Raw genomic sequence first — 15,420 nt, 5'->3', positions numbered from 1 at the left:
ATTTCAAATAAATTTAATAAACAAGTTACAGTTCTATGTTAACTAATTTATATCCATATTAATAATAAAATAACCAATTTTAATATCAATTATGTATATATTATATATGCTTTTATGTTTTTATATATATCATTAAAAAATTAATTATGATTAAAAAATTATTGAGTCTATATATTCTCTATATTTTTTTAAGCTCATATTAAATTTGTACTTAAAATGTATACTAGTAATTATAAAAGAGAAATATATAATATTAAAGGACAAAAGTACTCCATCTGATTAGGGAGAATAGTAAATTTTCTGCCATAAAAAATATATTTGCTCCTTAATATAATGCCTTGTCCAGGGCAGAAAGCCAGTTTATGGGGCTCGTTCAGATTTAAAACTCATTTTATATTTGTCTAGAATGATTTTTGAGTGAATTGCATTAAGTTAATGAGTATAATGACAGTCATCTTAATCTCTTTAATAACAAGGAGCAGGTGTCTAATTATTAATAATAATAACAAAATTAAAAAAAATAGTCAAATTTCGATTGATTAAAAATAATAACAATATTTCTTATACTTATTTAATAACAAAAAGTTAGATAGATATCGGATTAATAATAATAATTTTAACAAAAAGTTGGTAAATATCGGAATAATAATAATAATAATAATAATTGGATTGATTATTAAATAATAAAATTAAAAGATCACGTCCTCTGCCAAGGCCGTGGCAAACCCTAAAATATTTTCAACATGTTTGTCCTGCTCCACTCTGGTTAACAGGCGATCAGGAGATTGGAGTTGCTTTTTATCGTGATCTGTATAATTTGATTTTTCCCTAAGATTTCTGTTAGAAGCCTCGTAGAATGGAAATTGTGGTAAAACACCATACTCACTGCACGTGCCCTGCGCCTCCCTCGGAGCAGCTGGGTTGGTAGTCCTCCTGTAATGCCCTGCCCATTTGAAGTGCATGTAACGATACTTCCTCCATGGTGTTGAAATATTAATAATTCCAACTGTGGCATTTATTGCAGCGCTGTTTTGCAAAACCACCAATCCATTCCCCGCACCGCCTTTTGCCAAAAGTTGTTTTTCTCGGGGAGGCTCCGATCACACTGACTAGCTGACGCGTGTCCATAGTACGGTTTCAAAACCACTCATTCCCCGGAAGGTAAAGGTCGGTAAGAAGAGGCCTTCCGATATTCACCACAGCCGTTCGATTAAAATGGGCAAGATCAACGGTTGAAGTACAACCTGCACCTTATTGCGTGACGTGAAGTGATTTTTGACCGCCAGTAAATTAATTAATGTTGAAGTACCTTCGATCAGAAAATTAATATATATCGCCATGCTGAGAATTTAATGAAATGTATTGTAGTCGTAGAATGCAGGTGAAAACTTTTAATTTTATTATTTTGTTAATTCATGGATGTAAGTTTTTTTTTACACGGCACAAAGTCAAACAAAAGGTTATGTTTTGTTTTTATGTTTTTAGTTGTTCATTGTATATGAAATGTAATATGCACAGAAGTGCGAAGAGGGTGAAAATAGGGGCAGCGTGTGAGTGAAAACGAAAGGGGAAATTCGCAGCAGCGAATGAATAGGGGCAACTTGTGAGTGAAAACGAAAGGGGAAATTCGCGAATGAATGTAATTTTTGTTCAATATGGCAATGTAAGGGAAGAATTTTTGTTGAATATGGCAATGTAAGGGAAGCACGCTGGTGTGCGATAGTAATTTTTTTTTTTTTTTTGTTGAAAACAAAAAGGGAAGAACGCACAACAGTGCAAATGAATGTATGAATTTTTTTTTGGTTGAAATGTATGTAACAACAGGGCATATGTAAAGAAATTTACACAATAGTAAATATATAGATTTTACACGCACGGCAGTATTGGATTTATTTTCTAAAAGAGCCAAAGTAATTTTTTTTGTGTGGAAGTTCTTGGTGAATCCCTTTGAGAGAGAGGAAGAAATTTGTATCAAGCAGTTTTGAATACGAAGTTTTTATGTGTGTTGCTGAACCTCTGTTCTTTGGAAATATTTTTTTGCTTCCCTTTGTTAAGATCATGTGCAAAACATAGCATTTTCTCTGTTCAGTGATTTTGTTTTGGAATTTACCAGAAAATTCCCAACAGTGGTATCAAAGCTTGTCCAAGCTCTTTGAAGGTGTCAAAGAAGCTGAAGGAAGGACTTCTTGCTGTAGCAACTTCTCAGTCAAGAAAGGATCCAGGTATTTCTCAAAGTTTTTTTTGTGTCGCTGTTGAAGACAGTCAGTGAAATATTTGAAGCATAGTTTAGAGTGCAAGGAATGGCTCGCTTCAGCACCAGCACTAGCATGGGTATTTTCAATACTCAGCTCCCATCGTTTAATGGGAAAAACTATGAATATTGGGAAATAACCATGAGAGCCCTGTTTGCCTCACAAGATTTATGGGAACTTGTTGAATATGGGTTTGAAGAACCAGGAGATGAAGATGAGTTTAATAGATTAACTCAAGCAGAGAAAGATCTGTTGAAGAGCAATAAGAAGAAGGATTCAAAAGCCCTCGTATTTTTGTATCAAACAGTGCATGAGAGTGTGTTTCCAAGGATAGCAGCAGCAAAGACATCCAAAGAAGCATGGAAAACTCTCAAGACAACCTATCAAGGCATGGAGAAAGTGAAGACAGCAAAACTACAGTTGCTGAGGAGAGATTTTGAGAATCTGTGCATGAAGGAGTCAGACAATATTGACTCATTCTTCACACATGTGATTGGTCTGGTCACACAAATAAGATCTCATGGAGAAATTCTTGAAGAAAGGAGGATTGTGGAGAAACTATTGAGGGTCCTACCCTCAAAGTTCGATGTGATTGTCACCACCATAGAAGAGACAAAGGATCTCACAAACTTTTCAGTTGATGAACTTCATGCATCACTGATAACACATGAGCAGAGGTTGAGTAGAAATGAAAACTCATCTCTAGAACAAGCCTTCAAGACCCAGATGTCCTTTGGAAGAGGAAGAGGTCAAGGTAGAGGAAACAAGAGAGGAAGAGGCAGAAGCCAAAACAGAGGTGGAAGAAACAGTCCAGCAAATGCTCAAGGAAGAGGAAGCAATCCAAATCAGAACCAAGGCCAAGGAAGCAGCCAACAAAGTGGACAACATCATGTTCAAGGACAAAGGTATGAAAAATCCAATGTCCAATGTTACTATTGTAAAAAATATGGGCATTATGCAAGTGAATGTAGGAAGAAACAACATGATATGAGCAATAGATTTAGTGCAAATATCACTAGAGAAAATATCAGCCAAGATAATGTGCTATTAACTTGTAATATGGCTGAAACAAAGAGTGGTGATATATGGTTTCTAGACTCCGGTTGTAGTAACCATATGACAGGAAACATAGCCCTGTTTTCTGCAGATCAAAATGTGAAATCACAAGTCACACTTGGGACTGATAGTAAAATTTCTGTTATGGGAAAAGGAGAAGTCAAAATATTTACAAAGAAAGGTGAAAAGAAAACCATAGCAGATGTCTATTATGTTCCTGGAATGAAGTGTAACCTCTTAAGTATTGGACAGCTTGTTCAAAAGGGTTACAATGTTTTCTTTGTGAATGATGTATGTACCATCATGGATAGAGCACCCAGCAAACGATGCATCGCTGAAGTGCAGATGACGAGGAACATGATGTTCCCTTTCAGAATAAGGGCAGATTTGAAAAATAAAGAAGTAATAGTAGCAGTGACACAAGAGGCTTTCCAAAGCGTCCAAAGGATGACAATTGGTTGTGGCACTTGAGATTTGGACATTTCAACTTTGAAGGTCTTAACATGTTGAGCAGAAAAAGAATGGTAAGAGGATTGCCATTGATAGAGAAACCGGACAGCCTTTGTGAAGGTTGTATCTTGGGAAAGCAACATAGAGAAAGTTTTCCATCAGGGAAAAGCATAAGGGCAAAAGCACCCTTAGAAATTGTCCACTCAAATTTATGTGGACTGATGCAAACTCCATCACTTGCAGGCAGCCAATATTTTCTAACATTCATTGATGGTTTCACCAGAAAGACTTGGGTTTATTTCCTGAATAACAAAAGTGAAGTGTTTGAAAAATTTCACAATTTCAAAGCACTTGTAGAAACCAAAGCGGGCTGCATATCAAAGTTCTAAGAACTGACAGAGGAGGTGAGTATATCTCCAAGGAATTCCTATGGTTTTGTAGAGAAAATGGAATACACAAACAGTTTATCACAAGGTACACTCCACAGCAAAATGGAGTAGCTGAAAGAAAGAATAGGACCATCATGGATATGGCGAGGAGTATGCTAAAGGCAAAGCATTTGCCAAATGATTATTGGGCTGAAGCTGTACATTGTGCAGTATATATTTTGAATAGGTGTCCCACAAAACTAGTCATGAACAGAGTGCCGGAAGAAGCATGGAGTGGAAGAAAGCAAGGAGTCACCCACATGAAAGTTTTTGGATGTGTGGCTTATGCACACATTCCAGATCAAATAAGGAAGAAGTTGGACAGCAAAGGGGAGAAGTGTATTTTCATTGGATACAGTGAGGAATCCAAAGCTTACAGGTTGTATATCCCATCTACCAAGAAGTTTTTTGTGAGCAGAGATGTTCAGTTCATTGAGGAGGAAGCTTGAGATGGAAGCATAGAAAAAACAGTGAATGTTAAAAACTGTTTGTCTCATGATGAAAATGATGAGGAGATGGCTGAAATACATCCCCAAACAGCAGCGCCAACACAAGGACAGCAAGGGACACCCTTGAGGAGAAATGAAAGTGCTTCTCCAAGCACACCACAAGGAGGAAATTCAAGTGCGTCTTCAAGCACTTGTACACCAAATGAAAGAGGTAAGAAATTCAGAAATTTAAGTGACATTTATGATGAAGGTATGAATTCTTTGTTTTCCTTATATTGTCATGTTGATGACCCTATTCATTTCGAAGATGCAATTAAAGATAGAAAATGGATAGAAGCTATTGATGAGGAGATTAATTCCATCGAAAGAAACAGGACATGGGACTTGGTTGAACTACCAAAGGGTAAAGAAGTCATTGGAGTTAAATGGGTTTACAAGATCAAGAGTAATGCTGAAGGCAAAATAGAAAGACACAAGGCAAGATTGGTTGTCAAAGGATATAAGCAGCAGTATGGGAGAGACTATGAGGAAACTTTTGCACCGGTTGCAAGAATGGAAACTGTGAGAGCAGTGCTGTCCATAGCAGCACCAAACAAGTGGAAAGTTTACCAAATGGACGTGAAGTCAGCATTCTTGAATGGAATGTTAAAGGAAGAGGTTTACATTGAGCAACCTCCAGGCTATGAAAATAAAGGCCAAGAGCACAAAGTGTGCAGATTGAAGAAAGCTCTTTATGTGCTGAAGCAAGCGCCAAGAGCGTAGTACAACAGGATAGATTCTTATCTACAGGAAAATGGATTTGACAAATGTGAGGGAGAACCCACCCTCTACATCAAAGAAAAGGATGGTAAAATTCTAATTGTTGTGTTATATGTTGATGATGTTATCTTTACAGGTAATGATGAATATCTCATTGAAAATTTCAAAGCGGTCATGAAAGAGGAATTTGAAATGACTGACATGGGTTTGCTGAGATACTTCTTAGGAATAGAAGTAGATCAAAATGAAAATGGGATTTTTATCTCACAGGCGAAATATGTTAATGAAGTGTTGGAAAGATTTAATATGCAAGACAGCTAGGCAGCAATCACTCCCACAGTGATGGGATTAAAACTCAGCAAAGAGGACAGCAACAAGGATTTTGATCCTAGTTTGTATAAGAGCATAGTTGGCAGTCTCATGTATTTGACTGCAACTAGGCCGGATATAATGTATGCTGTTAGTTTAATTTCTAGATTCATGGAGAGGCCAAAAGAAACACATTGGCAGGCAGAAAAAAGAATTCTGTGGTATGTTAAAGGTACTAAAAGGTTTGGCATTTTATATACTACTTCAGAATGTTCAGATTTAGTTGGATACACTGATAGTGATTGGGTTGGAAGTGTAGATGATCGGAAAAGCACATCCGGATATGTTTTTCACATGGGTTCAGGAGCCATTTCATGAGCTTCTAAGAAACAACCTATTGTAGCGTTGTCTACAGCAGAGGCAGAATATGTGGCAGCTACAGCAGCAACATGTCAAGCAGTTTGGATGAGAAGGATGTTAAGGAGCTTAGGCCAAGAGCAGGCAAAATGAACGGTAATTTTTTGTGACAATAGCTCAGCTATTGCATTATCCAAGAATTTGGTGTTTCATAAGAGAACGAAACACATCGACACAAGGTTTCACTACATCAGGGAATTGGTGAACAATGGAGAAATTATTTTAGAACAATGCAGAACTCAGGAGCAGGTTGCAGACAATCTAACCAAGCCATTGGGCCAGAAAAGTTTTGAATTTTTAAGGAAATGTTTGGTATGACTGATAACCCAGCAGTTGAAATTAAAGGGGAGTGTTGAAATATTAATAATTCCAACTGCGGCATTTATTGCAGCGCTGTTTTGCAAAACCACCAGTCCATTCCCCACACCGCCTTTTGCCAAAAGTTGTTTTTCCCTGGGAGGCTCCGATCACACCGACCAGCTGACGCGTGTCCACAGTACGGTTTCAAAACCACTCATTCCTCGGAAGGTAAAGGTCGGTAAGAAGAGGTCTTCCGATATTCACCACAGCCGTTTGATTAAAATGGGCAAGATCAACGGTTGAAGTACAGTCTGCACCTTATTGCGTGACGTGAAGTGATTTTTGACCGCCAGTAAATTAATTAATGTTGAAGTACCTTCCATCAGAAAATTAATATATATCGCCATGCTGAGAATTTAATGAAATGTATTGTAGTCGTGGAATACAAGTGAAAACTTTTAATTTTATTATTTTCTTAATTCACAGAGGTAAGTTTTTTTTTACACTGGACAAAGTCAAACAAAAGGTTATGTTTTGTTTTTATGTTTTTAGTTATTCATTGTATATGAAATGTAATATGCACAGAAGTGCGAAGAGGGTGAAAATAGGGGCAGCGTGTGAGTGAAAACGAAAGGGGAAATTTGCAGCAGCAAATGAATGTAATTTTTGTTGAATATGGCAATGTAAGGGAAGCACGTTGGTGTGCGATAGTAATTTTTTTTTTTGGTTTTGTTGAAAACAAAAAGGGAAGAACGCACAACAGTGCGAATGAATGTATGAAATTTTTTTTGGTTGAAATGTATGTAACAACAGGGCATATGTAAAGAAATTTACACAGCAGTAAATATAAAGATTTTACACGCACAACAGTGTTGGATTTATTTTCTAAAAGAGGCAGAGTAATTTTTTTTTGTGTGGAAGTTTTTGATGAATCCCCATAAGAGAGAGAGGAAGAAATTTGTATCATGCAGTTTATTAATGAATACGAAGTTTTTATGTGTGTTGCTAAACCTCTGTTCTCTGGAAATATTTTTCTACTTCCCTGTGTTAAGACCCTGTGCAAAACATAGCATTTTCTCTGTTCAGTGATTTTGTTTTGTAATTTACCAGAAAATTCCCAACACATGGCAGAAGGCACATTCCTCTCTCCTTCAGGGACCTCTTCGCTAAGTCACACATGATGTTGATGATCCGAAATAACTTATCTGCCTTCCTGACGAACAAAGTGGGCAGCTTCTGCAGCAAGGCATTGTACTCGGGCGTCGGTTGTGCATTCTTGAATTGTGCCCTGAAATCCATGTCCACAAAGAAACGCTCGCTTTTCAGTTTCGATCCCTTGATAACCACATCGATGAACTCGTAATCGCCCGCACACCCAAACATGATCTCAACCTATTAGGATAAGAATGGCCACAAAAGCGGAGTTGGGAAGCGTTGTACCCTGCGACTCGCAGACTTTTCATAACAAATGAGCGAGAACTCTTCTCCTCCACATTCTCGAGAGCATTAATGGCCGCTTTAACCTTGGCCATCGCTACAGCTTTCTCTGTAATCCGCAGCAGACCCAACTCAAATGCACTGCTCTTGCTGGAGCATATACCCTGCACAGAGACACCGTTCCAAGTTTAGCCGATTTTATCTACCGGTTGCTAAAAATTGATGATCAGAAAGAGAGCTACATTCCATGAATTTTACGAAGAAACCGTCGAAAGAGCAAATTTAATTTTCCCAGAGCTCAGGACAATTAGAGTTTTTTTTTCAACTATAGTTCACCGTTACTGAGGGGCTGTTATATTGGTTTGTTTTTTTTTACAACTATGGTTTACCGTTACTAAACTATGGCTGTTAAATTGGGAATAATCTAGGCATATTTATTTGAGGGATTTACACTCTTGTTTATTTGGTTGCGTCTATTTTAATGGCATCATGGCACGGGAGAGATTTGACTTTGATTTTCCAATTAACAAAATACTTAATAATAGAAACTAAGAAACTAAGTCAAGTAAATTATCTTTAAAACTAAAAAAATTATTCTCATAACCAAAATTTTATTTCTAGATCAAAACATCTCTATTCTCATGACTAAGGTTTTATTTCTAAGCTAAAACATCTCAAATAGAGAACAAGGTTTTATTTCTAAATTAAAACATCTCAAATAGAGAATAAGGTTTTATTTCTAAACTAAAACATCTCAGATATAAATAACTAGTTATTTCTGATCCTACTATTCCATCAGAATCCTCGATGATTGATACTTCAAATCAAAATTAGGGTTTCATATCAAAGCTTAAATATCATAAGCTAAATAACTAGTTATATTTTATCCCAGCATTGCAGAAAAGTCGTTCATGAATTACATTGTAACTCAGCATACATTGTAAATATGTATAGGGAAAGTGTATCTTTTAGGAATTCCAAAGTAAATATGGATTTTGGATTAAAATTACATCGACTTTTACCGAGGTTAAATATAAATCCTATAAATTATTTCTAGAAGAAGAGGTATTATGTAAATTTATTTGGTATATTATGAAAATAAAATATAAAATTAAAAACAAAATTTCACGGGAATGTTTACCATAGGAGGACAAAATATAAATCCTATAAATTATTTCTAGAAGAAGAGGTATTATATAAATTTATTTTGTATATTATGAAAATAAAGTATAAAAGTGAAAACAAATTTTCACGCGAATGTTTACCCTCCACAGAGGAGGATGATAGTTTGAAATGGAATAGATAAAAATAAGGAAATTGGTATAAAAGTATTTTTTTAAATGAAAACAGATAAAAAGAGAAATTATTTAGAAGATTTATGTAATGACCGAATTGTTATAAATATAGTATGGTATTAAAAACGGGTGGAGGATGATAGTTTAAAATGGAATAGATAAAAATAAGGAAATTGATATAAAAGTGTTTTTTAAATGAAAACAGATAAAAAGAGAAATTATTTAGAAGATTTATCTAATGACCGAATTGTTATAAATATAGTTTGGTATTAAAAACGGATGATAGGAATTTGTTTTCATTTGAATGAGGCAAAAAGATATAATTTTATTCATTTAGAATTAAATGACATCTATAAATTAATAGTGTTTTACAAAAAAAAATTATTATAAATTTATAAACAAAATATTTATTAGTAAGAAAAAATAAATCTAAATTAAAAAGATAATGATGATAATAATTAATGTCTTCGATTAATGTGGTCTATTAATTGAAATTCTTCGAAATTTCGTTTATACTGAAAAAAAATAGCTCCAAAATCGTTATAATTAAACTAATTTAATAAATCAAACAAATGTTAAAAAATGAAAAGCTGAAACAATCTATTCCCATTGATTTATTTCTCAACAAAAAGCCTCACAGAATTCAATATAAAAATTCGAACCATTTATAAGAATGTAAACAGAATTGAAATTAATTATATGGAGGTTAATTTCGAACCATACCTAAAAGAATAATTAAATTGCATCAAATCTAAGTGTGTAATTCTTTTTTTCCTGTAATATAATTTAGGGTACGTTTAATTAACATAAATTAAAAAATTATACTATATTAATGTGAAGATACTGCACAAATCAGGAGAATGTGCGTTGAAATCGGCAGTATTGGAGCCTTTGGCATCCACTTGGTGGCCTTCTGTGAAATTCGGGTTCGAACGCTCTTCGTGTGATCGGTACTGGTCGACAATGTCAGAATCCTAAATCATGTCGGCCAGCCTTTCCGATTCGATGTCCAGGTCTGGTGGTGCTGGAACGGGTGGCCATATCTGTGGTCGGGAAGTTTCCCAATAACCTTGCTCGGGCAGCTTCATTAGGAGGGCCTGTCACAGACTTGGATTCGATGAGCTGGGAGTGGAGGTAAAGCAAAGGAATAGGAACAACAGCGACGTTGGGCTGCTGGTATCTTTCAGACTTGATATTTACTGAGGAGATCTGTGTTTTCCGCTGCGGCAGCTCCTGTGCGATGGAGGCGGTTACCCGCGCTCTGAAACAGTGAAGCCGAAACATTCTTTTTCTGCTTCTGCTTCTGATTTAGCCTGTCAGTAGTTCAATGCAGGGCAAAAAGGAGCAACGCAATAATCGAAGGACGCACTTGAAGGGAATACTGTCATAAAGGTGCTGAGTGTTTGAGGAGTATTTGGGGATTCACGCCATCTCTTGTGAATAGTCGATGTCGTCATGGCATTTTTTGGCGGAAGTTTAATTAGTTAGAGGAATTGTTTTGAAAGTTATGAAAATTCCGGTTATATTTAGAGAAAATTTGGCAAGGATTTTTTTAAATCCTAGTTATAGTTGTTAAACTTCAAAATTTTAGTTGTCTTAGATTTTTTTGATGGTGCTGAATCTATTTCCACCATAAAGATAGTGCTGAATCCATTTCCACCATAAAAACACGATTTAATCACTACCTCTAAAAGGTCTTTTGAAATTTTTTTTCCCGGATTCCAGCCACTTTTGGCCGACTCTTTTTTTTTTGTGGATTGTTGATTTCTTGAATATTTGAGAATTTAAAAGACATGGGCATGGTCAATTATTTCACCACATTTGATTTCTAATATTCTCAGAATCAACAATTTACATAAACTCAAAAGATGTGTAATGTATCCACACGTAATTTCCTTTTATTTATATATATAATTTTTTCCCCTGGAAAAATCAGTAACTTTCATTAATATTTGAAAATTACATAAGCAGATGCCATGGCATTACTGTCTTGTTCATACAAAATCCACCTTTTCAGGTGTTTATCAGTGTGTAACAAACAAAAGTACTAATTACATTTCATTGTTCTGGCTCTACAGCCTATTCGCTTGTACAAAATGATTCTATTTATAAATATAGTAGCAGTTTATCAAAATTTGTCTCCATTCTCGGTCAGCTATTGGGACTATTGTCCCTCTGTTGCCTCTGATCTATATATGGTCAGTGGTAAAACTGATGTTCATCTGACCCATTCTGCTCCACTATTTGCCCATCGCCTCGGGGAAGTGTCGAGGCCTCTTTGGATAGTTTGTCAGCCTCGCTATTGTGTTCTCTGTATATATGCACACAAGTAAAATGATCAAATGCTGCTTTGAGTGTGAGAGTATTATGAAGTAAATTGCTGAGTGTGTGAGAATGACAAGTAGTGACATTATTGATCCAGTTAACAACCACCAATGAGTCCCCAAATATATTGATCTGTGTGTGTTGATGTGACAAAGCAAAATGTAGAAGATTATGTAATGCAGAGAGCTGAGCAAAATTGTTAGATCCATTTCCGAAACCCAGTGTTGCAAGATATCTATGTTGTTCATTAATGTGTAGGACAAATCCTCCTCCACACCCGGCTTGGTTCGCTGCCCCATCGAAAAATGCCCATGGGATGGATCTGTCAATCTCGGGCATGGGCTAAATGGTTCTGGGTCTGGTAGGAGGCGGATCTGGTAACTCTTGATATGCAGCAATAACAGCGATTTCAATCCGGCAACCCATAATCGGTCGATCCTCGAAAATGGCCCTATTCCGTGCGAGCTAGATATACCAGGTGGCCACAGGGGGGAGGTTGTTTAATTTTGAGTCCGGATGGGATTGTGACCAGCTACTCCATGCGCTATGTAAATCCGGTCCACTCCATCGTCCCGAAATGCCCAATTGCTGACAAATATTTCTCCATATGATTTGGACAGTCGGGCAGAGAAGAAAAATATGGTCTGTGAATTCAGACGCATTTTTGCAGAAAGTGCACCAAGAGGGGCCGTGTATGGCTCTGCGGGTCAGCTGTTCTCCCGTGGGGATGATACCATGGAGAGCACACCAGAAGAATAGTTTGGATCGGGGAGAGGCCTTGAGCTTCCATATGTTATGCCACCACGGGTGGATCTGTTCCGGTGATCTGTGAGATATGAGAGTACTGTAACCGTGCTTTGGGTATATATACCATGGTCCGCTGGGCACCAAATAAGTTCATCTGGCCCTTGTTTGATGCGGATGTGTGATTCAGTTAAAGCCATGATATATTGATCCCATTCCTGGTGCCATTGAATAGGGAGTTCCAAATATTGAGCAGATTTCCAAGCTTGAGTGAAGATGTCTGTTCGATGCGGGTCAGCAATCTGTGCGAAGTGCCGGATCCCCGGGCTTGTAGATAATTGATAAGCTCCTGATTTAATATATGTCTGCCCCCACAGTTATTCCATGGGTCCATGCCAATTCTGCCCGTCATGCCATCATTTATGCGCCAAGCCAGGTTGTCCCGAATGAGGGGAAGGGAATCAATCAAGGCCTTCCAGACAGAAGAGCCTCCTTTCGAAGACCAAGATGGATGTCGGGCCCAATCCATAATATTTCGAGGCCAAATGTATTTGTGATAAGTAACATGTGTCCACAGATTTTGGCTAGTGAGCAGGGTCCATCCCATCTTGGCAGCTAATGCTTTGGTGAAATCTGGGAGGTCTTTGAGGCCCCAACCTCCCCATTTTTTGGGTAGAGAGATTTTCTTCCAGCTGATCCAAGCAAATATTCTTTTCTCCTGATTCCCATTCCATAGGTAGCGGTTGCAAAGTTGCTGCAGCCTCCCCAGGATGTTCCTAGGTATCCAGGCTAGAGCCATCCAGAACACCGGGGTAGCAAAGTGTCGAGGCCTCTTTGGATAGTTTGTCAGCCTCGCTATTGTGTTCTCTGTATATATGCACACAAGTAAAATGATCAAATGCTGCTTTGAGTGTGAGAGTATTATGAAGTAAATTGCTGAGTGTGTGAGAATGACAAGTAGTGACATTATTGATCCAGTTAACAACCACCAATGAGTCCCCAAATATATTGATCTGTGTGTGTTGATGTGACAAAGCAAAATGTAGAAGATTATGTAATGCAGAGAGCTGAGCAAAATTGTTAGATCCATTTCCGAAACCCAGTGTTGCAAGATATCTATGTTGTTCATTAATGTGTAGGACAAATCCTCCTCCACACCCGGCTTGGTTCGCTGCCCCATCGAAAAATGCCCATGGGATGGATCTGTCAATCTCGGGCATGGGCTGAATGGTTCTGGGTCTGGTAGGAGGCGGATCTGGTAACTCTTGATATGCAGCAATAACAGCGATTTCAATCCGGCAACCCATAATCGGTCGATCCTCGAAAATGGCCCTATTCCGTGCGAGCCAGATATACCAGGTGGCCACAGGGGGGAGGTTGTTTAATTTTGAGTCCGGATGGGATTGTGACCAGCTACTCCATGCGCTATGTAAATCCGGTCCACTCCATTGTCCCGAAATGCCCAATTGCTGACAAATATTTCTCCATATGATTTGGACAGTCGGGCAGAGAAGAAAAATATGGTCTGTGAATTCAGACGCATTTTTGCAGAAAGTGCACCAAGAGGGGCCGTGTATGGCTCTGCGGGTCAGCTGTTCTCCCGTGGGGATGATACCATGGAGAGCACACCAGAAGAATAGTTTGGATCGGGGAGAGGCCTTGAGCTTCTATATGTTATGCCACCACGGGTGGATCTGTTCCGGTGATCTGTGAGATATGAGAGTACTGTAACCGTGCTTTGGGGTATATATACCATGGTCCGCTGGGCACCAAATAAGTTCATCTGGCCCTTGTTTGATGCGGATGTGTGATTCAGTTAAAGCCATGATATATTGATCCCATTCCTGGTGCCATTGAATAGGGAGTTCCAAATATTGAGCAGATTTCCAAGCTTGAGTGAAGATGTCTGTTCGATGCGGGTCAGCAATCTGTGCGAAGTGCCGGATCCCCCGGGCTTGTAGATAATTGATAAGCTCCTGATTTAATATATGTCTGCCCCCACAGTTATTCCATGGGTCCATGCCAATTCTGCCCGTCATGCCATCATTTATGCGCCAAGCCAGGTTGTCCCGAATGAGGGGAAGGGAATCAATCAAGGCCTTCCAGACAGAAGAGCCTCCTTTCGAAGACCAGGATGGATGTCGGGCCCAATCCATAATATTTCGAGGCCAAATGTATTTGTGATAAGTAACATGTGTCCACAGATTTTGGCTAGTGAGCAGGGTCCATCCCATCTTGGCAGCTAATGCTTTGGTGAAATCTGGGAGGTCTTTGAGGCCCCAACCTCCCCATTTTTTGGGTAGAGAGATTTTCTTCCAGCTGATCCAAGCAAATATTCTTTTCTCCTGATTCCCATTCCATAGGTAGCGGTTGCAAAGTTGCTGCAGCCTCCCCAGGATGTTCCTAGGTATCCAGGCTAGAGCCATCCAGAACACCGGGGTAGCCTCTAGCATAGATTTGATGAGCACCAGTCTGCCAGCCCTAGATAGATATCTGTGGCTCCAACCCAGAAGCCTCTTTTCCAATTTGGCCACCAACCAAACCCAATCAGCTATCCTTTGGCAGGTAGGCTTCAGATTGAAACCCAGGTATTTAAGACCTCTATCCAGTGAGTGCACCGAGTAAGGAAAAGCCTGAAGGGCAGTCCGTGTCTCCTGTACAGTAGTGCGAGCGCAGGTGATGGTGGATTTCGTCTGATTTGGCTGCATACCTGTAGCTGCAGAAAATCTTTGCAGGATTTTTGAGAAAGACCGGGTGTCTCTGACACTGCCATCAAGTAGAATAACTACATCATCCACAAAAAGTAGATGTGTAAGATAGCATAAATCGGATATGCCAAGACCTCCAATATCACCATCCCTCTTTGCAGCTTCCATGAGGCGACTGAGGCCTTCCATGACCAAGAGAAAAAGAAGAGGTGATAGAGGGCATCCCTGTCGCAGACCTCTTTCCGAGTGGAAAAATGTAGATGCCGAGCCATTGATGAGGATACTAAAGGAGGGGGATGTGATGCAGGCCATTATCCAAGTGATAAAAGCATGTGGGAACCCCAAATGAATGAGTATCATTTTAAGATAGAGCCAGCTGACACGATCGAAAGCTTTGGAGAGATCGATTTTGAGGAGGATGGCTTTTAGATTTTTGGACCATATGGAGTGAAGGGCCTCTTGTGCAAGTCCAATGGCCTCATGAATTTGTC

At 38.5% G+C, this 15,420-nt stretch overlaps 1 protein-coding gene and 1 pseudogene across 1 annotated transcript; both read right to left on the bottom strand.

Moving 5' to 3' along the window:
- Positions 1-689: 689 nt before the first annotated feature.
- LOC149185182 (uncharacterized) lies at positions 690-13,528 on the bottom strand (annotated as a pseudogene).
- A 360-nt stretch (positions 13,529-13,888) lies between these two features.
- On the bottom strand, positions 13,889-15,118 carry LOC149185181 (uncharacterized). Its single transcript, XM_089415582.1, has one exon. The coding sequence runs from the start codon at positions 15,116-15,118 to the stop codon at positions 13,889-13,891; it is 1,230 nt and encodes a 409-aa protein (XP_089271708.1).
- Between the last annotated feature and the right edge of the window lie 302 nt (positions 15,119-15,420).

This window comes from Pinus tabuliformis, chromosome 3_2, assembly GCF_031772625.1.
Source record: "Pinus tabuliformis cultivar Carrire ecotype Pingquan chromosome 3_2, CPIR1, whole genome shotgun sequence".
Classification (NCBI taxonomy): domain Eukaryota; kingdom Viridiplantae; phylum Streptophyta; class Pinopsida; order Pinales; family Pinaceae; genus Pinus; species Pinus tabuliformis.
This window is presented reverse-complemented; position numbering and strand designations above follow the sequence as displayed.